This window comes from Dasypus novemcinctus, chromosome X (genome assembly GCF_030445035.2).
Source record: "Dasypus novemcinctus isolate mDasNov1 chromosome X, mDasNov1.1.hap2, whole genome shotgun sequence".
Taxonomy (NCBI): domain Eukaryota; kingdom Metazoa; phylum Chordata; class Mammalia; order Cingulata; family Dasypodidae; genus Dasypus; species Dasypus novemcinctus.
The window spans coordinates 41,178,782-41,202,514 of NC_080704.1; the positions used below are offsets into that span (position 1 = coordinate 41,178,782).

Here is a 23,733-nt window from a genome sequence, read left to right on the forward strand (position 1 = left end):
CAGATGTCAGGCAGAGGTTCAGTTTTCTGGGACTGAAAAATTAGATTCCAAGGTAGCTCACTCACATGGCTGGGAAGATGGTGCTGACTCCTGGCAAAAGGTCTCATTCCTCCTCTTGTGAGCCTCTCCATAGGGTATAGAGTGTTCTCAGGATGTGCCTGTCACATTTCCCCAGAGTGAGCAATTCAAGTGAATAAGGCAGAAGTTGCAGTGTTTTTTATGGCCTAGCCATATCCAAAGTATCCCATGATCACAAGTTTGCTCCAATCAACATTGAAGGGGACTACACAAGGGCCTGAATACCAGGAGGTGAGATCCATTGAGGGATATATTGGAGGTTGCCTAGCACATACTTCTATTAAGGAAAAAAAAAGAATAAATTTGTAAATTTCATAAGACGCTATAGAATATGTTGTAGTAACATAGCAAACTGTTGGGCCCTATGCATCAATTAAATGATTAAAGCGATAATTATAGAGAAAATGTTTTAGAACTGATATTAGGTGTACAAAGATATATGCAAATATGGCTATAAGCTATTAACTACAGTGGACTGAAGTAAAATAAAAAAATTAAAATAGTTGTTTTAGATTGGAGGATTATGGATAGGTATGAGTTTTCCTTATTTGATTTCCTTTAAGGTGGCATTGCTTTTTTTTGTTTTTAGCAAAACATAGACAGCTGATCTGTACTATACTAGATTTTAAGTCATTGTATATTAAATCTGTTACTCTATAATTGAAATAATGGATGATTAATTCAAAACAATGAAATAAAATTAAAAACACAAAAGCCTAGAAAGCAATGACACATCCAGTTTATAAGAAAATCTTATAACCATCAAAGAGCAAACATAACTCACTGATACATAGGGAAAAACAATATTAAATGTGTTTTTGTAAAAGTTAAGGATAATAGATTTAAGTTTGGATACATAAATTAAAATCTTAGAAAGTGATATGAACTCTTTCCAAATTGTCATGGCACATTTGTTGAGTCATTTGACAAATATTTATGGAACATCTGTTTTCTGTGTTAGGCATTAAATTAGGTTTTTGTTGCATAGAGTTGAAGAAGACACTGGTCTCTTCCTCTCGGTACCCATAATTTATAATCTAGTGGTGAAAACAAACACTTGCAATGCAAAATGATAAATTTTGCATTTTAAAGGCTGGTACAAATAAGAGAGTGTTCCATAAAGTGAGAAAAAGCGGTCAGAAAAATAATTTTAAAAGGGAGTAGTTCTTACTTTCCATGTAGTATCAAAATGAAGACCAACCATACTCTACATCAAAACTGATGTTTTAAAAGATTAATGTTTCTGCACTTACACTGTTTACTCTACATATGTTAGACTCTTTCAGGTTGCAAGACACATGCCCAGTTTTCTTCATGTAATAGGGATATCTATTAAGTATAAACAGAGAAGAAAGAAACAACAGTCTCACAGCCAGGATTCTTGGGCAATTGGATTGTCATTCAGAATTCAACACAGCCCTAGCCATTAAGGCATCCTATCCTCCTCTTGAGAAAAGGTATCCACTGCTATCACTCTTGACTAACTCGTGGTTGGTTTATCCTGTAGATACTGAATAGAACTTTGTTCTACTTTCTAACTTGCGGTTCCTGCAGCTCATGCCTTCTACCAGTGGTGTCTCTGTTATGCCTTCTCTTGCTGCATCTCTTAGCTTCTGGGATAATCTGTCATTAGCTGGAGTTATCATCCACTCACTGCTTAGTATCTAGTGCCCTGTTTGGTAGCACATCATGCCAGGCCAAAGAGCAGAATATCACTCAGCAATAAAAAGAAATGAACTACTTGCCCGTGGTCCATGCCTGAGCATGGATCATGTACTTTTCTCTTTTCTTTTTCTTAATAAACTCTTTACTCCCTTCCTACCTCCTCCCCCCCCCCCCCCCCCAAAAGAGATGAACTACTGATCCAGGCAACAGTGTGGATGAATTGCAAATGCATTATATGAAGTGACATAAGCCAGACTGAAGAGACTACCTACAGCATGCTCGCATTTATGTGACTTTCAGGAAAAGGCAATAATGTAGGGAGAGGAAGCAGATCAGTGCTTGCTTAAGGCGGTAGATGGGGAAGGGTCTGAGGAAGTAATCTGGGGTGATACAGGTGTTCTCTATCTTGATTGTGATGGTGATTACACAACTGCATGCTTATGTCAAAACTCCTAAAACGTACACCAAAGAGTGAATGTCATTGTATGTACATTTTAAAATGTTTTAAAAGCAAAGAAAAATAAAACCTAATTCCTTAGTCATGATTTTTTTACATATATCTTCAAGACATAAAACAGACCAACAATAGAGTTACCTAGATGAAGAATCATAGAAGAATGAAATTTAGAGCTAGAAACCCCTGCCAGTCATCTGGTGCTAACACCGCATTTTCTGAAGAATAATTGACAGTTGAGCCTTTATGGAAAAAAAATATTTGCAGCCAGGGGCAGAAAATAACAAATTTGACCCTCTGAGGCCCACATATAAATGGAGAGGATGATCTGAGCTGCCAGGCACTTCCCATATACACACCATTTGAGGATCTCAAAGCACTAGAGAAAAACAATAACAATAGCTACTTCTTGAAAAATGATTGAGAACCTGTAGACTAGATTATGGGTGAGTAGGTGATAGCAAGAGAAAATTCTATTTTTTGAGATTAAACAGGTTAACTATTCTTTCTTTCTGATATTTGCCATCTTTCAGAAGGATTCATATAAAGGGAATACTTACAGCTCCAGTCCTGCACATTGCCCTATTGGGCAAAACACTTGAATTTTCATTTTGTTCCTATTTAACATTAGCTGTTCATACCACTGCCAATTCTTTCTCCTGTCAGAGAATCTTTTGGAAATAGTTTGTTCTCATAAGAAAATTATAGAAGCACAAAATATTAGAGTGTTTTTTACTGCCTTTTGAGCTCTTGAAATGTGGCTGCTGTGACTGAGGAACCGCACTTTTTCATTTTATTTAATTTTAATTAAACTAAACTTCAATTTAAATAGCCTCATACTGTGGAGCTAGTTGCTATACAGTGTGTTGTGGTGAACAGACTCCGGTACAAGGGAAGCGTTCAGCAAGTTACTGCTTCATTACATACATTGACCAAGGGTCCAAAAGTGCAGTGGGAGAGATCCTGTCATGGCTCGTCTCCCAGGGAACCCAAATGCTGCTCCAATCAGGGCTGGGTGGATGGCTGCTGCTCGAGCCCCACTCTGAGTGGGAAAAGAGATTCAAATTTGTGCTGCAGGAAGGGTGAATAGCTTGTTGACAGTTTCAGGTTTAAGGTAGGGTCAGGCCTTTTCATTAGACCTAACTTCTCCGCAGAATGGAAACATAGTCAGGCCTTTCCATTAGACCTAACTTCTCCGGAGAATGGAAACATACTGAAACATCTGCACACAGCAGTGTCCCTGACATTCCCAGCATTTGTAATAAATGGCTACCATATCGCAAAACACAACACAATACACTGTCCAAGAAGATGTGTTCCTGGTCCACAAGAAAAGAGAGGCTTGAGTGACTTACCTTCGTTGGTAAACAAACCAACCAGTACAGCTGAGGAAGCAAAATAAAACTGCAATTGCCCACCAGTACTTTTGATTGTAGGCAAACACAGTGCAGTGTGGGAAAGGAAGAGTTACATCTACAAATAAATCAGGCCTTTATTGCTGATTTCACATGTTCATGCTTCACCAGTCTACCAACAGAGCACCCACTGGCTATTTATATTTCCACAAGAAAACAACTGACAACTTAAAGCTAGCTATAAATATAATGGAGGATATTTGAAAGGACTGGAAACCAGATGATCAGTGTGCCTCATGGACACAAATTTATGGAGCAAATTCTTACAGGGTGCCCTGTCTCTGCAGGGTTATATATGTTCTTCTCACTCTCTGGCTGAATTACACACCTATGCATTAAATAAATCTCTCTTTAAATGCTCAACAAAAGTGGAATGACTTAGAATTTAGTGCAAGAATGTGATACTCACCATCCAGAGTATTGTGAACATTTTTTTTCCTTTTTTTCTAAAATACCGTATACAATTTACTGAGGTATTCCAATGGTAACATTTTAAAGAACAGGGTATACCACATAAACTTCTTTTATTTGAATATATTTACAATTTCATTATATTTAAATTTTCTTTTCAATTTAACTTTTTAATAAGATAATTGTAGATTCACAAGCAGTTGTAAGAAAAAATACAGAGAGATCCCATGTACACTTTCCCCAGTTTTCCCCAATGGTCACATTTTGCAAAACTGTAAGATAATAGCATAGCCCAGATATTGGCATTGATATAATCCACCAGTCTTATTCAGATTCTTCAGTTTTACCTGTACTCCTGTGTGTGAATATTTATTTTTCTGCAATTTTATCACCTGTGTAGGTTCGCGCAGCTAGCATTAGAATTAAGATACTGAACAGATCCAACACCACAAGGATCACTCCTTTTGCCCTTTTGTAACCACATCCATCACCTTCTACTCCACCACATCTGAACCCATGCCAATAGTTAATGAGTGCTCCATTTCTAAAATGTCGTCCTTTTAAAAATTATCTAATGGGATCATGCACTATGTAACCTTTAAGGATGGACTTCGTTCACTTGCCCTAAATTTCTGGAGATTCATTCAAGTTGTTGTGTATATCTATAAACCATTTATTTTTATTGCTGAGCAGTAGTTCATGGCACAGATGTTTTGCAGAGAGGACTAAATTATTTCTTCCGGCTATCAGAACTCACTGCCTTCTCTTTCCTGTGTCATTTAAGGAAACCCTGCTATCATCCATGGGATGCGGCTTGGCCCAATCATGGGTTGACCAGGTCAGTCACAACAATCACAAATTCTTTTCCAAAAATATGGTTTATTTGGCTTTAAATGAAACCAATCATGGGATATCAACAGTCCAGATCATGCTGTTGTGTGGTAAATCCAGTTGAGTATCTGGTCAGAAGCTTTCTTTCATCATGAGGGGAGAAAACACCAGGACTGACATAGTATAGTCCAATACTTTGTCACCTTGTCTGTGATGAAGCTGTTTTTTTTTTTTAAGAATCCATCTGTCATAGGATAGTTTTGAAAACACAAAATCATGCATTTATATATAGTGACAATGCCAAATATTTATCAATTTGTCTAAATTCTTCCTCTCAATTTCTGTACTTATTTTATCATCGCCCAGGAACAGTTAATGGACCACAATTTGAGTAACACTCTTAGAGGTTCCCTTTCACTAGGTTTGTAATAATTAACAAGCTGTGACTCAGTTCCCCCTGACATGCATTGAGGAAAGATAAGTGCCCCCCTCCATAAGCCTACATGCCTAAAAACATGGCACTTCCCCTAAAGGTTGAACAAAGAAACTGCATGGAAACAGGAGTAACATGAGATAAAGACCTTCACCCCCTCCATATCAAAGTACCACCTGCTCCTTCAGCATTCCAAGAAAACATAACTCCCTAACTCACTACCCTCTAGCCATACAAATGAAAATTTTCAACTCTAGTGTTTCCTATTGGCCCCTGCACCTCACTCAGATCCTTGACCTCCTCCCACTGACTATCATTTCCCCACCTAGGAAAGTACTGTGTAAATTCAAATCCCACCCCCTTCCAGAAGTGGGCTGAAGTCTATTCTTCAGACCCCTTCCATTGGGAAAGCTTCTCAATAAATTTCCTGCCTGAAGTCGTGTCAGTCTCCATGTCTCAGTGAGCACCCCCTTTCCTCCAACAATTTGGTGCCAGAAACCCAGGACTGGGGTAACATTGAGACTGATTGATTGGTAAGGAATCTCCCCTCTGCCATGGCTGAATGCCCATCTGCATTAGTCAGCCAAAGGTGTGCTGATGCATAGTATCAGAAATCTGCTGGCTTTTATAAAAGGTGTATATTTGGGGTAGGAGTTTACAGATACAGGCCATAAAGCTTAAGTTATTTCCCTCACCAAAGTCTAATTTTACTTATTGGAGCAAGACAGCTGTCAACATCTATAAGGGTTCAGGCTTTCTGGGTTCCTCTCTTCCTGGGTCTTGCTTCTTTTCTGGACTCAGGGTTCCTATCTTCCCAGAGCTTGCTTCTCTTTCCTCTGTGTGCTTACTTCCTGGGGCTCCAGTTCAAGATTCATCATCAAACTCCAACATCAAAAACCTCTAACTCTGTCCTTTGCCATGCCTTTCATCTGTGAGTCCCCACCCACCAAAGGGCAGGGACTCGACACACTACTGACATGGCCCAATCAAAGCCCTAATCATAATTTAATCATGCCCAGCTACAGATAAGTTTACAAACATAATGCAATATCTATTTCTGGAATTCATAACTATATCAAACAGCTACAGCATCCAACACTGGATATTGAATCTCTGCTAGGTGAGTTAAGGACTTCTCCACTGGAGGATCCTGGTCCTTTCTCTCTCTCTTTTTCTGTTGTCCAGGGCAACCCACAGGAAAAAATCTAGCACTAGGTCAGTGATCCTCATGGTCTCCAAGGGCCATGGTGGGCAGAAGACCTGTGTCCTTGTGGGAAGAAACTCCTTGGCTCCAGAGATGTCTGGTTCCAAGCATGGTTTCCTGTTTCCTTAGAGATATCTAACTGATTTGGGGATGCCTGTCTCACTCAGAATCTCCCCTGTTTTCTTAGAGATCCTTAGTCTTGCCCCAGGCATCTAAAATGGAAAATTCAATTTTGACCCCTCAAAAACCACACCTCTGGGCTATTTCCTTCATAACCTCAATACTCTGTATCCAGAAGGAGATATCAGACCTAGGAAGGTCATTTTCTATTCAACCTCTGTGTGGCCACAATACAAATTGGACAATGAAAGCCAATGGCCAGAAAATGACACTTTAGATTTCCAAGTTCTCCAAGACTTAGAGAACTTTATCCAGCACAGTGGCAAATGGCCAGCAATCCCTTATATTTCAGCCTTTTTCTATCTTCACAATTACCCCTCCCCCTGCCAATCCTGTTCTTCCTACCAAATTCTTCTTTTACACCAGAAACCTCCTCAGATATCTTCTTCCTCATCACTTCCACCCCCTAAACTTCTGAAAACTCTGACTTTAGTCCCTCAGATCATGCCCCTTTGAACCTCCTCCATAATAATCCTTCAGTATTATCTCCAAACTTACTCTCCACCCCTTTTTCCTCCCCCCTTCATCACCCTGCCTTCTACCCCTCCCTTCTCCCCTCCTCATACTCACTCACAAGGACTACCTCCTCCTCCTTCTGCACCATGGCCCTCCGCCTCTGCCAGCGTGCAGGCTCCTAACTCCACACAGACACCAGCTCCTCTCTTGCCCCTCTGGGAAGTAGCAGGAGCTGAAGGAATAGTCAGAGTACATGCTCCTTTCTCACTCTCAGATTTAAGTCAGTTTGAGGACTGGTTAGGATCTTTCTCTGAAAACCCTGCTACATACATTAAAGAATTCCAACACCTCACTCACTCATATGACCTCACCTATCAGGACACATACATTATCATTAACTCCTCCACAACTCCAGAGGAAAAAAACTTGGGCTGCAGCTACCACTTTCCCAGATTCCATGCATACCTAAGATCCCAATAGACATCCGGCAGGTCCTGCTCCAGTTCCAACCACTAATGCCTCCTGGAGTTACCAACCAGACTCCACTGACTTTGCTTATTTGGCGCATTTCTTAACCTGCATAATCGAACTCATGAAGAAGCCTGCCCTTACGGCAGTTAATTATGATAAAACTAAAGAGATCTCACAGAAGCTTGATGAAAATCCAGCTGCCTTCATGAACAGATTAACCAAGTCTCTCAAGTATACCAATTTAGATCCTGACTTGGATTCTGGTCAGCTGTACTTACACACCCACTTCATCACATAATCTTATCCCAATATTAGAAAGAAACTACAGAAGTTAGAGGATGGCCTTCAAACCCCTCAGAAAGACCTGATTAAAGCAGCCTTCAAGGTCTTTAACAATAGAAAAGAGGAAGCCAAACTGGAAAAGCATAAGCGAGATCAAGTTAAAGCCTTCCTCCTTGCTGCTGCCCTCAGGGTCGATTCTGGAAAACGCCATCCCTCTTCCTCTCCTCAGCCACCACCTGGACCTGTTTCAATGCAGAAAGGAAGGGCATTGGGCACGTTCCTGCCCTGATCAGAGGCCCCCACCAGGGCCTGGCCCAGTGTGTTGGTGCAAAGGTCACTGGAAGTTGGACTGTCCTGAAAATCCTGTTTCCAGGAAAATTCCTCCAGTGTAACCTACAGATGAGGAGCTGACATCTTCCTTTCCAGACCTTCTTGGACTGAAAAAAGATGACTTATTGGTGCTGGGTTTGGAACAACCCCACTTCTCCATCAGTAAGTCCAAACTGAAGGTTATCTTCAAGGGTGAAGATAAGCCAGTCTCCTTTTTAATTGACACAGGGGCCACATATTCAGTCCACCTAGAACATCCAAGACCTTTATCTACTTCTTCAATCTCTACTGTGGGAGTTGACAGCATACTTCTTCTCCTTTAATTACCAAACCACTCATATGCTCAGTAGAAAATCATGTTTTCCCACTAATTCCTCATAATCCCTACCTGCCCCTCCCCACACCTAGGTCATGATATACTGTCTAAACTCCACTTCTCCATTTCTTTTACACTCCCAATCCTCCCAAACCGACTTCCTTCTCCTCTTATTTACCACACCCTCCCCCTCCCTAATCCCTACTGACATTCCCCCTGTATTGCAGACAGAAGTTCATCCCCAGGTCTGGGATACCAGTTCTCCTTCAGTTGCATCACACCATTTCCCTGTCAGAGTAGTCTTAAGGAAACCCTCCTCTTTCACAAATATTCCTCAGTATCCCCTATCTGTCTCTGCCCATTGAGGCTTGAAACACAGTATTGACAATCTCTGTGCCACTGGCCTTCTTCGTCCAACTAACTCACCCTTTAATACTCTGATTCTAGCAGTAAAGAAACCCAGCAGAAGCTATCATCTTGTGCAGGACCTTAGAACTATTAATGAAGCCATACAACCTATCATTCCCCTAGTTCCTAACCTTTTATTTTATTGTCTTCTGTCTCACATACCCCTTCAAACTGCACATTGTACCATAATTGACCTCAAGGATGCCTTTTTCATTATTCCCTAGACAAGACTTCCCAAGGCATTTTGCCTTTACGTGGACAGACCCTGAAGACATTCTAAATCCCCAACAATTAACATGGCAGTTCTTCCCCAGGGTTTTAGAGATAGTCCCCACATTTTTGGACAAGCTCTACACGGAGACACCTCTGACCTTCAATTCCATTCCAGTACTCTTCTCCAATATGTCAATGACCTCATCCTTTGTAGCCCCTCCTTACAAACCTCCATAACCCACACTATAACCCTGCTTAACTTTCTCAGTGATAGGAGATATTGTATTTCCTCAAGCAAAAGACAGTTTTTAAAATCTGAAGTAACCTTTCCCCCTCATGTAAGCATCTAACTGCAGACCAGACTGAATCCAACTCATCAACAACTATCCTCCCCACAGACTAAAACAGACCTCCTTTCTTTCCTAGGGCTTGTCAACTTTTTCTGTCTCTGGATTCCAAACTTCGGACCTATATCTAAACCTCTCTACCAAGATGCTTCTGGCAACTTACACGAGCCACTTGATCACCCCCTATTGTTCAAACTTCCCTTCAATCGGCTAAAAAAAGCCCTATTAACTGCACCTGCTCTATCTCTCCCCAATTCCTCTAAACCTTTCTCTCCATTTATATAGATGCCCAACAAGGATATGCCCTAAGAATCTTAACGCAACCACATGGCCCTGATAACTGAATCATTGCCTACTTCTCCAAGCAGTTAGATCCCGTGACTCTCAGCTGGCCTACCTGCCTCAAAGTCCTCCCTTCTGCTTCCTTCCTAGTCCAAGAAAGTTTTAAACTATCTCCAAAAAATCATCTCAATATTTTTTCTCACATTTTCTATCTCCTCTTTTAACTCACAAAGCTACTGGCATCTATCTCCTCTTCCCATCTTCAAACCCTACAAAATCCCAACATCTTCTTACACCATTGTCCTCCTCTCAATCCTGCCACCCTCCTCCCCATTGATCCCAACCCATCTCCAGAAACATCTGACACAGATTACATTCATGATTGTGGTGATATGCTTGATCTCCTTGCCAAACCTCTTCCCAATATTTCAGATACTCTTCTTCCTAATCCTGCTTACACATGGTTTATTGATAGCAGCTTCACTAAACTTCACAATTCCACCCAGGCTGGAAATGCTATTGTTACCTTAACTGGCACCATTGAATTGGGTCTCCTCCCACCAGGCACAACCTCGCAACAAGCTGGGATCATAGCCCTCACCACAACACTAGTCAGAGACAAGGAGCAAGCCCTAAACATCTACATTGACTCCAAATATGCATACCACATCCTACACTCACATGCCCCCGTTTGGTGGGAGAGAGGGTTCTTAACTTTGAGTGGATCGTCCATTTTTAGCAAAGATCTCATCCTACAATTACTCAAAGCAGCATCACTTCCAAGCTGCTATAATTCACTGCAAAGGGCACCAACAGTTGAATTCCCCCATATTTGTTGGCAATAACTGAGCCAATGCTGAAGCCAAAGCGCAGGCTACCCAACCCTACTTAGGTTTGCACTACACTGTCACACCCATTCTCCTTACACTTCCATATCCTGCCCGACCTTACTCACTTGAAGAAACCTCAAAGTTACCCCTTATTGGAGCAAAACAAATTGAAGGATGGTTCATGAAGGATGGAAAAATTATTTTACTAGCATTGCAAAAACATAACATTCTCACTTCTTTACACAATCAGTACAATGTAGGACACAAACCACTCTCCCTACTCCTGTCTAATTCCCTACATTGTCCTGATCTCTCAAAACTCTTAAAGATGATCATGGGAGACTGTTCTATTTACCAACAAATTAATACCCATGGGAATCACACTTCTCTTTCTTTTAAAACACACCAGTATAAACGCTTCAAACAAGGACAAGATTGGCAATTAGAATTTACTCACATGCCACAATTGAAAAGATTAAGTATGTTGTAGCTCTCATAGATACCTTCTCTGGGTGGGTCGAAGCATTCCCAGCTACCTCAGAACTGGCAAATGTTAAAATCCTATTAACAGAAATTATTCCCAGATTTGGCCTTCCGTCTTTCCTGCAGTCACACAAGGGAACGGCTTCTTTTTTTTTAAAAGATTTATTTATTTATTTAATTTCCCCCCCCTCCCCTGGTTGTCTGTTCTTGGTGTCTATTTGCTGCGTCTAATTCCCCCCCCTCCCCTGGTTGTCTGTTCTTGGTGTCTATTTGCTGCGTCTTGTTTCTTTGTCCGCTTCTGTTGTCGTCAGCGGCACGGGAAGTGTGGGCGGCGCCATTCCTGGGCAGGCTGCTCTTTCTTTTCACGCTGGGCGGCTCTCCTCACGGGCGCACTCCTTGCACGTGGGGCTCCCCCACGTGGGGGACACCCCTGCGTGGCACGGCACTCCTTGCGCGCATCAGCACTGCGCATGGCCAGCTCCACACGGGTCAAGGAGGCCCGGGGTTTGAACCGCGGACCTCCCATATGGTAGACGGACGCCCTAACCACTGGGCCAAAGTCCGTTTCCCTCTTCATTATTATTACTGCTAGTAATTCTATCCATCATTATAGGTTCCATTAACTAAGAATGAAGTAGGGCTTCTTATCTCTAACTGTTATGTTGAAATTTATAGTCAATAGATAGGAATTACATTTTTCCCTTAAATGAATTCAGAGTAGAGGAATGGCAAATCTGTACTGGACATTTAGTGTCTTTATTCTTAACCCCAAATCTCCATAATGGTTCAGATCATAATTCATTATAAGGAATGAATTTTAATTTTATTTATAATACATAAATTATTCTAGTCAAAATGCCTTCTTTGATTTTACACATAAGTCCTTTCAACTCTGTTCCCTTTGACATCAGGACAAAGATGAATGATGAATTTCATACATAATATCTAATCAACAATATTACGCAGATGGACTCCTGAGGACTAAAAATGACATAAGATACAGTTTATCTTTTGAATTGCTATTTATGTAAATCTCTTGGCTTTATATGTTATTTATTCAACATAAAAATAAGTGCATAAAATGCTAGTTGAAAATTTTGTCTAAAACACCTTACATGTTTCCAAAATATATTTTTATATGTCCATTAAGTGATAACAGAAATTGTTCTCCATTTGATCTGCACCACTATATCCTTAGGGTCTACATAGAAGTTCAATTTTGGGCCAGTCTTCTCCTTGAGAGTGGGCAGTAGAGAATTCAGGGACTTCTTTGAAGTTTCCAGTTTTTGCAGGAATTGATGTAGAGGTTGGTTTGGACTGTGGTCTTGATTCAGTCAAGTTCTTTGAGCCACTGCTGCCCTTTCAGCATTGTAATATTGCTCTGCTTAGGGACACAGGGGTATGTACCAGGTTGATTCCGTGATATGTAGTGGTGATTGGTATAAAAATCCAGCTGTAATTCGTATACAACTTGTTAAGCCAAGATATATAGGATATTGCAAGATGAGAAAGATTTTCTAATCTATCATTTTCCAAAAAAATTAAAAATAATAATCACCACCACTACTACCTCCACCATTTTCAACTATTGGCAACAACTCTTCCAGGACTTTTATCAACTTGCCTTTATATTTAGGGCTACTGAGAGAGTTCTATCTCCATGCGGAAAGTGAAGTAATTTCTTATTTATCATACCGTTGCAATGGGGATTTGTAAAACAGTTGTGGGGAAATTTTTACAATCATAATGAAGTCTTGAAGGATGAGTAACTGTTTGGCAGGCAGAGGAAGAGGCCATCCCCCTCAGAGCAAGCATCATTAGGAGTGGCAAGGAGAAAATGAAAGCACCTGGTATGTTCTGGAACCCTGAGAAGATCACAGTAAATGAAAGATGAAACAAAAATAAGGATGGGGGGTGTGTGTGTGAAGTAGGACCTTTGGGAAATATCCTCATCCAGATTTGAAAGCATTTGGCCTTTATCTTCTGAGAAACACCTTCATTTTACAAATAAAGAAAACTACACCTAAAATAGTTAAGAAAGTGCCTATAGCCTCTATACTCCATGTGTGGTCCCTGGACTAGCAGCACCAGGTGAGCAGTTGGGGGAGCTTGTTAGAAGTACAGATTCTTAGGCCCTGTCCCTGATCTACTGAAACAGAATCTGCATTTTAACAAAACACACAGGGGGTTCCTATTACATGTTTTTTTTTTGTTTGTTTGTTTGTTTTTTTAAGGTACTGGGACCAAGGATTGAACCCGTCACCTAGTATGTGGGAGGATGGCGCTCAACTGCTTGAGCCACATCCGCTCCCCCTCTTATTACATTTTGAGGAGCACTCGCTTAAAGGTCCCTAAGCAGACTTTCCAGGGGTCCGTATTCTGAATTGCTTGAATTCCTACGATTCTATCACACCCTTCTGTCGTAACAGACTAAGTGGGAACTTCATACCTTCTGTCTTAAACTGATTTTTGAGAGGACCAGGAAAATGCCCACTATGCCAATGCCATCCTAAAGTCCCGCCAGGCCCGGCAACGTGAAATGCCTCTGGGGTTTGGGCTCCCAAATCCTCTTTTCCTGATACTTTGGAGACAGCTACAGCCCCAGGGTTCTTTCCCTCTTTATCTTCAGCCTCCACCCGCCGGGCCCAGGAGGCGCCAACGCCGGTGGGCGGGGCTTGTGGGGGCGCGCACGGCGTGCGTCGGTTGCCTAGCGACCGCAGCCCACACTAAGTTCCCGCCAAGGCGGCAAAGGTTGGCGGGCTGTGGAGAGGGCAGTCATGGACATCGAGAGGGGATCCCTGATTCCCCGGGACTTAGAAGTCTCTTGGAAGGATCTGCAGCTGCGGGTGACCCCATCGGAAGTGAAATTCCTGGACGCGCTGGCCGGGAAGGTGTATCGCCTCCCAATTACGCTACACAACCTTGGCCGTTGCAACCAGAAGATCCGGTTTCAGGAGCCAGTCAAGCCGCAGGTGATGCACCTAGGAGTGTTAGGAGCAGGGCCTGAGGCGGGTGGGGGCGTCTAGGATGCCTCCTCACTTGGGCGCCTCCGTTTGCCTTGTAAAATAGATGTTTGGCTCCTACTGAGAGTAGGGGCGCAATTGGGCTTCCCTGGGAGTAGTGACTTATGTGCCTATGTATGTGTGGGTACCTTTTTTCCTTCTCTTTTTTCCTTTTTACTTAGGACTGGAAGATGGGGGAGGACAGGGTAGAGAAAAGCTGATCTAGAACCTCCCTCTTTCTTCATTCAGGGTTTGGAAAGAAGAGATCATGATGCATCTTGCCATCATGATATTGTAATATTAAGGCAACTTAATAAAGTGCTAATTACTCCAGGTGCTGCTATATTAGTAGAAAGATTATTACACTACTTTAGCAAATGTTTAGTGAGCACCTATTATATAACAGGAAGTGGTGTGAGGAATGCAGGGTGAATACATTCCTGTCCTCTTGGGACTTAGAGGCTAATGGAGGAGTTTTAGTACAGGTCTAACCATCAGCAAAAGTAATATTCTGAGAGGCTGTTCCCATCTTCTGATTGAAAAGTTGACAGAATTTTACCTGCTCTATCTCACTGTTATTTTAGACTGAATGTGTGAATGGATGGATATTAGTTTACTCTAGTCTCCTGTGCCCAGGGGATTTTTGGTAAAGGAAAGGTGATAGGAATTTTTTACATGTAAGTGGACAATAACTGAAAATTTCTTTCAGGGGCTATTCCTAATGAAAAATAGGATTGAATGCAGCTGGACTTGTATGTACAGAAATGGAAATATGGCTATGGTTTTTTGGTAAAAATTACATATATTCATTTTTCTGTGCCTAGAAAAACATTTGGCAGTGATTAGTAGGGCAATGAGAAAAAAGACCTTCACATTCTCTTTTATACAGTTTTTAAAAATTCATGTACCATTTTCACTAAAGTGCACAAATATTAAGAGCACAGCTTGGTGAATTTTTATATAGGTATACACCCATATAGCCACCACTCAGATTAAGTCATACAATATTTCCAGCACCTCAGAAGGATTCCTCGTGCCCTTTCCCTGCAGTACCTGGAGTAATTACCCTCTGGAAGTGACCAGTATTATGATTCCCTGCAGTATCTGGAGTAATTACCCTCTGGAAGTGACCAGTATGATTTCTAACACCACAGATGAGTTTTCCCTGTTCTTGTGTTCCATATAAATAGAATCATAATTTATAGATTTTGTATTTGAATGTTTTTACAATAGTAATGTGTTTATTTTGAAAAGGAAAACAATTCAGACCACAGTTCTCGACACTGACAAGAGAATAGCCAGAGAGGCTTATTAGTTAGAAGCCCAAGTCTGGAGCACTCTGAATGACATGTGACAATATCAGCATGAACTTCCTTTTGCTGCAGGACCATGATATTAGTCCTGATACTTCAAGGGAATTAGGGGAGAGATGGATTAGTAAAAATGATATAGCCTGTGCATTAAAAACAAAATTATTTCCAAGAGTACCTAGTCTCCAAGATGGCCAGATAAGTAATATAGGCCCTATAGTCTTTGAATGTTCAGAAGGGATGTGAGACTGAGTGTGTATTCAGGGCTGCCTCCAGACTATGTGGAGCTATGCTAATCCAAACTGGCTTGGATGTGGAGAATATGTAACTCACCTGGAGGAAATAACCTATCTGATACTAAGATCTGAAGAACCTAACCAAAGGTCTGTTTACCATCACTGTTAGTCTTCCTAATCCTATATCCTCTGTATAAAAGGGTCTGGAAAAGGCTTTCGGGGCTCGGTTTTTATTAGGACAAGAGTCCGCCGAGCCCGGCCGGTCGAAATAAACCAACTTCCTTCTCGGTATTCTCTCGTGTCCTGGCCTTCGAAACCGCGCCTATCCGAATTTCTCCACTACAAAAATACATGAATGTGCTATGTAAAGGGTATTCACATTTTACTTAGAAAATAGTTATCCTAACACACAACAGTACTTATTTTCCACCCTGGCTCAAGAACCTGCTGTGACTGGATGCACTGAATACCTACGATGCACCATGTGGATTGCTATATACCATATACTGTAGGTTGCTGGTAGACAGATAAATAAGACATCGTCCTTATCTTCAAGGAACATGTTGAAAGTCCTATGCCTGTTTTCAGTGTCATCCTTTAGTCTTAACTGCACTTCCCATCTCACAGTGTTTTGCTGACTTCTGAAGCCTTTTGCGCAGACAAGTAAGTCTCAGTCATCACTATAACCCCTTGCCATAACTCAGACTTCTTTTTTTCTTTGACTCATATGCTCAATCCTTACCTGCAAGAATCACGTATTTCCAAATCCTATCCATCTTTCATATTCTTCGTGGCGTCCTATTTTTCTCTAAGAAGTCATCCCTTACCATATTATCCTCAATTGATTTCTTCCCTGCTGGATATCTACAGCATTTATAGCCATTCTTTATATTTTGGACCTGTTTCCCAACTATGTAAGTGTGAGTTTTGTCCCAATGTTCAGCTCGTTAGCTCGTAAGAACAGGGTTGCTGCCTTACACGTCTTGCATACCAATCAGCATGCTCAACAACATGAAGTTTGACCAAAATCACATGTCGTTGATGCACTGGTTTCCCTTTTTGAAGCTAGAGATTCTTTAAGGGGAGTTGGTCAAATCTGATATGTGGACTTGCATTACTGAAAGCTGTATGTGGGAAACAATCTATCCCTTGTTTTCCATCTGTTCTGTAAGTGCAGGGAGGTTGAGAGTTGGACTATGGTAGTTCTGAGGCCTCAGGATCTTTGTTTCCTGCAAGTATGAGACTCTCAGAACCAGTGGTAGCAATGTTGTGGAATTTAAGAGAAGTTCAATTATTTGAGAATAGAGAGGCCAGGACTCAGGAATGATTTTGAGAAGGAAAAAATGGTTTATTGACGGCCGGCCGGACTCGGGAGCTTTCTGTTTGAATCCCGAGCCCCGAACAAGATTTTCAAACGTCTTTTATACAGAGAGGAAAGGCCAAATGGTCCCTTTGTTTCAGTTCTCAATAGGCTTCAATTAGCATATATCTCTTTCACATCTTAGGTAAGCTTTTAGCAAGGACTCCAGACATTTTAGATAAGCCTTGGTTTTTGCATTTCCCCTAAATACTTAAAGTTTATAGCCCTTGCTTTGTTAAACATTTCCTGGGACTGGAGCCTGCTGTCACCATCCCTAAGGGCAGGACTGCAGCCTCTTACCCTTCCACACCCACAAGTCAAATAACTTAGTTATCTCTGAAGAGACAAAGAGCCTTCCACCCATAGCCCACATCATTCCCCCCCTTTGTCAAAGTTTACTTGCTAAGCTTTGGCATAATTATTGTTGTAGCTATGAGGTGGATGACTGTTTGTTGTCTTGACTGATTATTTATCAGTCTTTAGTACAGCATCAAGGACCGTTTTTAGAAGTTTAGAACTTTTCATTCTGGACAGCAGAATCTTGGGCAGGGGCCTCCCGCAGTTATTCTGCTGCCACTGGCACTCACGTGGATTTCCAGTCAGGTTCCAGATCCATCTATTACTTTTATTTTACTCTTAAAGAGTTTACACCTTTAATTTAAAAGGGATGCTGAAGGGAGACGATCTCTTTTCTGTAACTGCTTCCTGCTGGCCATGGGCTGTAGTCATTGCCTAATAAGGTGTAAAACTCTTTAATTTATTCTAACTGGAGGAAGATGGATCTGGCATTCTGTACGAAGTTGGATGAAGTTTTCATATGGTTAATAAGATGTTCACTCTGAAAGAAACAAACTTAATTAAAAATTTTGGAATACCTGTTTTTAAAAGAGGACACATTGGATTACAGAGATAGACAAGATTAGATGCCTATAAAGATGGCATTCCTTAAAAGCTGGTGGGAACAGCATATATATTCTTTTTTAAGTTATCCATCTTTAGAGAGAAATTGCAACAGACACTTAGCTTTGTCTGAAGACACATTCCAAGCTGTTCAATGATTGACACTCATTCACTCTGTCAGATGCTCCTGGTGAACTGGCACTCCTTGGGCAACTGGCTTCACTCAGGATTAGAACACTAATTTGGAAATACTCTTAGTTTTCACCTGTGGGAGTGATCAGAACTACAGAATAAAGATTTTATACACCTTGGTTTTCATTGTACAATTTCTAGCAATTTTGACTTGTTCAATAGGTGACTCACCATCAGCAAGCAAGCCTCACTTTTGCTAACTGAGTCTGGCTGAGACTGCCACCTTATTCTATAGACATGTTATTAACTGTTTAGAAAATGATTTTACCAGGAATTTAACATGTCTAATATACTTCTGCACTTGATCCAAAATAGAAAAGATAACATTACAATTATTAGGCATATATTTAGTACAGGAAAGTACAGCACTTAATATTAACTAATGTATTACTTAATGCATAAGGATTCAGTGTTGCCATTATTAGTTTTGAGTTTCAGGTTTGTAATACTTTACATGTTATCTCTCCATGAGAGCAGGCCATAATGCCAATTGTGTTTAAGTTTTACTTACAGTCTCCTGGTATCATGGCTCCACTTAGCATGTTCTTCAACGCAGTGAGCAAGTTGCAGCATCCTTCCAGTATTCCAGAGATTTTCCAGTATTCTACTAGCCTGGTGCATAGTGCTCTCTGGCACCATGGAACAGTGCCAGTCTGGAGGCCATTGTACACTTGGCTGTACCGAGTCATTATTGGCTGCAGGAGCTTGAAACTGCAATATAGTTTCCATCAACTTCAGGAGCAGAACCAGAGACTGATATAGCACATATTTTTAATTGAGGGGTCAGTGACCAGCCTAGCCAATAACTCACATGGAGAGGCCACCTGTAATGTATACAAGGCCTGGTTCGAATGCACAAGAGTTTGACAATGTTAAAGTCTATTCCTTGTTTTATATATATTTTAAACAACTTAACGCAATACATATATCAAATGACCATCTACTTACACAATTTTACTATGAAGATAACAGTAGGTACTTCACTTTAGTAATAGAGGAAAAATATTATTTTTCATTGTTAGAATGAAAACAGAATATTTCCAATAGAATCAAGACAACCTTTTATTACCATTTACTTAAATGTGTATTTTGCAGTGGCCTTCAGACAGGTTTATTATCATGAAGTTATTTCTGCTACCAATACCAATCTAAGTTTCTTTAGTTAACAATAACTTCTACAACTAGAACTATTTAAACATTTTCAGTTTGGAAGATGTTTTACAAACTCTTTATAATTGACTATAACCACATTGAGTAGCCACCTCATGTTTAAATAAACTTACTAAATTACAATTACCAATGAAAGAAATTTACTCTTTATTTAAGAGAGCATATCTACAATCTTTTCCCTTTAGCCTAATTTCACCAATGTGAACTTACAATTTTCACTTACAATTTTCATTACTGTAAAGATTTTGTACATATGTTAATTTAGTTTATAAATTAACTATGGGAGATTACACTCAAGTTAAATAAAATTGAAACCATTATAGTTTATGCAAGGAATGTTCTCTTTTTCCCTTACAGGAAGCTAAAAACTTCTTTTCTTTAAGTTATGAAAATTATTAATTTAAAAGCATAACTGACTACCAGGTTTTAAAACACATGCATACTGACTTCCAGGTTTCAAAACACATTACACAATTACTTAATTTTTTAAAATCATAACCCAGGAAAGATCTCTCCATAGTTTTTATGGACTTTCCTTTACTTACTGAAATTTGTTAATAGAGCCACTAATTACCTTATTTTGTTGGAAAGAAATCTTCTGGAAGAAAATAAGGCTCACCAGATTGTGGAGAAGAAAATACTTTATTCTCAATCTTGCAAGAAGGGGCGCAGAGCCAGATATGGCTGGTGCCCCGAACAAAGAAAAATGACACAATTTATACCCCTAAGCCTAGCATGCAAGCTCTTCCTGTTTTTCCATAGATTGGATACTTCAGAAGTTACAGCTTATCTGAGATTTAACTTTCCCACGCAAAAGTTTGATTTAACTGCTTCTTCTATCACATTCCAACCATTTTAGTTTTTACCTGCTCCCCCCCTTTGTCAAATAAGGAATAGAATTTAGTGCTGAAATGGCACCGACTTAGTTAGCTCCTTCTTGGGCATCCTTCCACTGCCCATAGGACTGGCCTAAACTGGTCTCCTCCACTGCTGTCCAACCCGGGAGTGGGAGACTGAGGCAGCAGGCCGCTGGGTTACATCAATATTTTTCTTCTGTGAAAATTAACCTAATCTTTGTTTTGTTTTTTCCAATTTATGGCTGACAAAGGTTTAAACTGGGAAATTACCAGGCAAACTGATTCTTAATTCCCTAGCCTAGTAGATAGGTTTAATCTGCCACACCTAGTCTTGCCTTAAAAGCTCTTGCAAAGAGGAGGCCCCTTTCCCAATTGTTTCCATAATCAGATTTCTATGACTTTTTCATCCTGCTTAGTTCAATTTGGGCTTTAAGAATATTTATAAATATAACTGCATATTTAATTTTCAACAATTTGAGCAAATAGGCAGACATGAATAGTTTGGCACAACAACATGACTTTAGTTACTTTAAACTTTTCAAAGACTTTTGAAACTCTTCTTAACTTGCACTATGACCATGCAGCTTACCACAAGAATTTTCTTTCCCACTCAATGGATTGTAATAACCAAAATGTTCTCAATGCCTCAGCACCACTTTGTTTCAGAACTTTACACTTTACTTTGAAATCAGCAGAATTTTGGATAAGCCACAAGATTAACTTTATATATTTACCGAGGCTATTTGAAGCCTCAGGGAGACAGACTGCTTTCTCTCATGAATTGCCACTCTTAGGAACACTGACCGTCAAGGCAGGAGACTTCTCCCCCTCCACCCCCCTTTTTGATTTTGGAGATAATAAAACTCCAGTGGCCATTTAACCTTATTCTATCAGGCAGCAATTTATTTAGTTTACACTGAATTCATGAGAGAAAGGGTTACTAATACCAGAAGAGGAGACAGTGATGTCCCAGCTCTTCTCAATTATGAAATAACCATAGGCAAAGGCAAAGGGTGAGGTTAGGCTTGAAGTAACCATAAACAAAGGAAAGGTTAGTGTAGAATTTACACTTAAATAATAGTTTCAGGCTAAATTCACCCAGCTATAATCTCAGTTATTGTCTTTCCACTGTTTTACAATATAAATGCATTTATAAATGATTTTAACTCTTAGTTACAGTTTTTATTAATTTTTAAAAAACTATTAGTTTTATAACACCTTTAAATACCTTTCATTCAACTTATAACATATTAAATGAACTTAACCATTACTTTAATTTTTCCTTTAAAGTGAAAGAATAAATCTCTTGCAGTTAGTTTGAAATAAAAGGCTACTTTTCAGGATTTGATTTCTAGAACATAAAATGTTCTTTTAAAAGAGGTAAGACTCTTCTTCAAACATTGAGGATATGATGAGGTTAAAGCACAAGAAGCTATTGATAAAATATTTTCTTTGTATATTGATCTTACTCAATTTAATCATAAAAATTTCCCTTCCACAAACCTTCTACACTTTCAGTATTCATTCAGGTTCTGTCCCACACTCTACTCTTCCCAATAATCAATCATTTTATCTTAGGACAAAATCACCTTCTGTTACCTTAACAATAAAAACCCACTCCATATATCCCACATACTAAGTTACCAGGCAAACTTCTTACAACATATAATTGCCATTAATACTAACCAAGTTTGTTAAAATAATGAACTTTTCTTCACTTTAAATACTTAGTAGCATGTAATACCAGAAACAGTTTTTTTTGGAAGCAAGTTGGCAGGGGAGATTGGCTGCCGAATAAGTTTGTTATAAAATTGCCTTTTATTATTATTATTATCAATTCAGTTTTGTTAAATAATGACTTTCTGCAATTAGCCACTTAAATACCTTAAACAATGCTTTGTAAAACTTTTATAATTATTTATACCCTTAATACAAAGTTTACCTTCACAGAACACATTCTCTTACTTAAGGTTACTACAATACCTTCTAAGAACCTGAGCAGAATGCAAACGTATTTTGGCTTTGACACCCTAAGGAGGGAACTTTACTGCATTTATTCTGATTCTGCTTTTCACCTCCTTCACTTCCCCCCCTTCCAGGCAGTCGGGTGCACAACAAACAGGAATGCGGCTTATGAATAGAAGGGTGGACTCACTGGAAAGGGGCAAGCCGCTCCCCCCTTTCCAGCTTTCAGCCAAAATGGGCAGACAGAACCTACTCAAATTTGGCAACTCTCCCAGGAACCCAGCCGCCCTGACTGGGACATTCCCAACAGACTTGGGTGCTTGGCGCGGACACAGATGGCCTCCAAGCCGGGGCAAAGGGCCAGACCAGAGACAAGACACCAGAACATGCACAAACATCTAGACTCCTCAGCTTTTGCCCCAGAATCATTTCACCCCCTTGCCAATGGCAAGGGAGGGCTCCAGCTCAGCTGTAATTCTACTTCATGTAAGGACACAACTCCAACACTAACATTGAGCTGACACAGACAGAAGCACAAAGGTCACTAATCTGACTCACAAGTTTATATATTTATTTTCACCACGGCTGCCCCCACAGCCATCACAAACCTCAGAACACTTAACATTTGGTATAAAGCAAATTCATTCACAAATTAGCACCATAACAAAAGATTTCAGCTAGACTTTTCCACTGTTTAAACTTTACACCCAGACCAAGCTCCACCAGAAAAGCCGATCCATTTTCCTGTAACCAAGTTTTGTTTTCCTTAATCTAGACCAATTTCCAGGATATTAGGACTCGAACCTATAAATACCCTTCCTATTAAAATCGAGACTCCACTCCTTTAGTGGATATAAGACCAGTACCAGATTCTAACATGCAGTTAGACAAACCCAAAACACCAGGGCTTTTCCCCGGTTTTCCTCCTTTTCCCAAGCCTAGAGAGAACGGCTTCCCCCCAGCCTTCTGGGGCTACTAGGGTTCTCTCGGGAGGTGATCAGCCTCCCCTTCCTAGCAATTAAAGCTAGGGCCTTCCAGACTGTGCTCACCCGGGGAGTCTTACCTTCTTCCATGTTCGGAGCTCTTTTTCGTTCCCAGAATCTTTCTCTTCAGACCTTCCATTGCCCCTTGATTTGTCGGGAAGATTCTGGTGGAGCCCACATCTTTTCTGAATTAAATTTAATCCAGGGGCGCCCAGATTTGGGGTTCACCCGAGTCCTCCCGGCTTCCTCGGGGATTTGGAAGGGGCAGCAAAATGCTACCGTCTCTGGCCTTCATTTATTATCCCTCCGTGGTTGCCATTAATGTTGTGGAATTTAAGAGAAGTTCAATTATTTGAGAATAGAGAGGCCAGGACTCAGGAATGATTTTGAGAAGGAAAAAATGGTTTATTGAAGGCCGGCCGGACTCGGGAGCTTTCTGTTTGAATCCCGAGCCCCGAACAAGATTTTCAAACGTCTTTTATACAGAGAGGAAAGGCCAAATGGTCCCTTTGTTTCAGTTCTCAATAGGCTTCAATTAGCATATATCTCTTTCACATCTTAGGTAAGCTTTTAGCAAGGACTCCAGACATTTTAGATAAGCCTTGGTTTTTGCATTTCCCCTAAATACTTAAAGTTTATAGCCCTTGCTTTGTTAAACATTTCCTGGGA

The 23,733-nt window shown here is 40.4% G+C and overlaps 1 protein-coding gene across 1 annotated transcript in view; it reads left to right on the forward strand.

The window, feature by feature from the left end:
- Positions 1-13,845: 13,845 nt before the first annotated feature.
- The window catches only part of CFAP47 (cilia and flagella associated protein 47), a 477,175-nt gene continuing 467,287 nt past the window's right edge, over positions 13,846-23,733 (forward strand). The window contains exon 1 of the mRNA XM_071213189.1: positions 13,846-14,061. Coding sequence (XP_071069290.1) covers positions 13,867-14,061 — 195 coding nt within the window. The 5' untranslated portion in view covers positions 13,846-13,866. The remainder of the gene's footprint in view (positions 14,062-23,733) is intronic.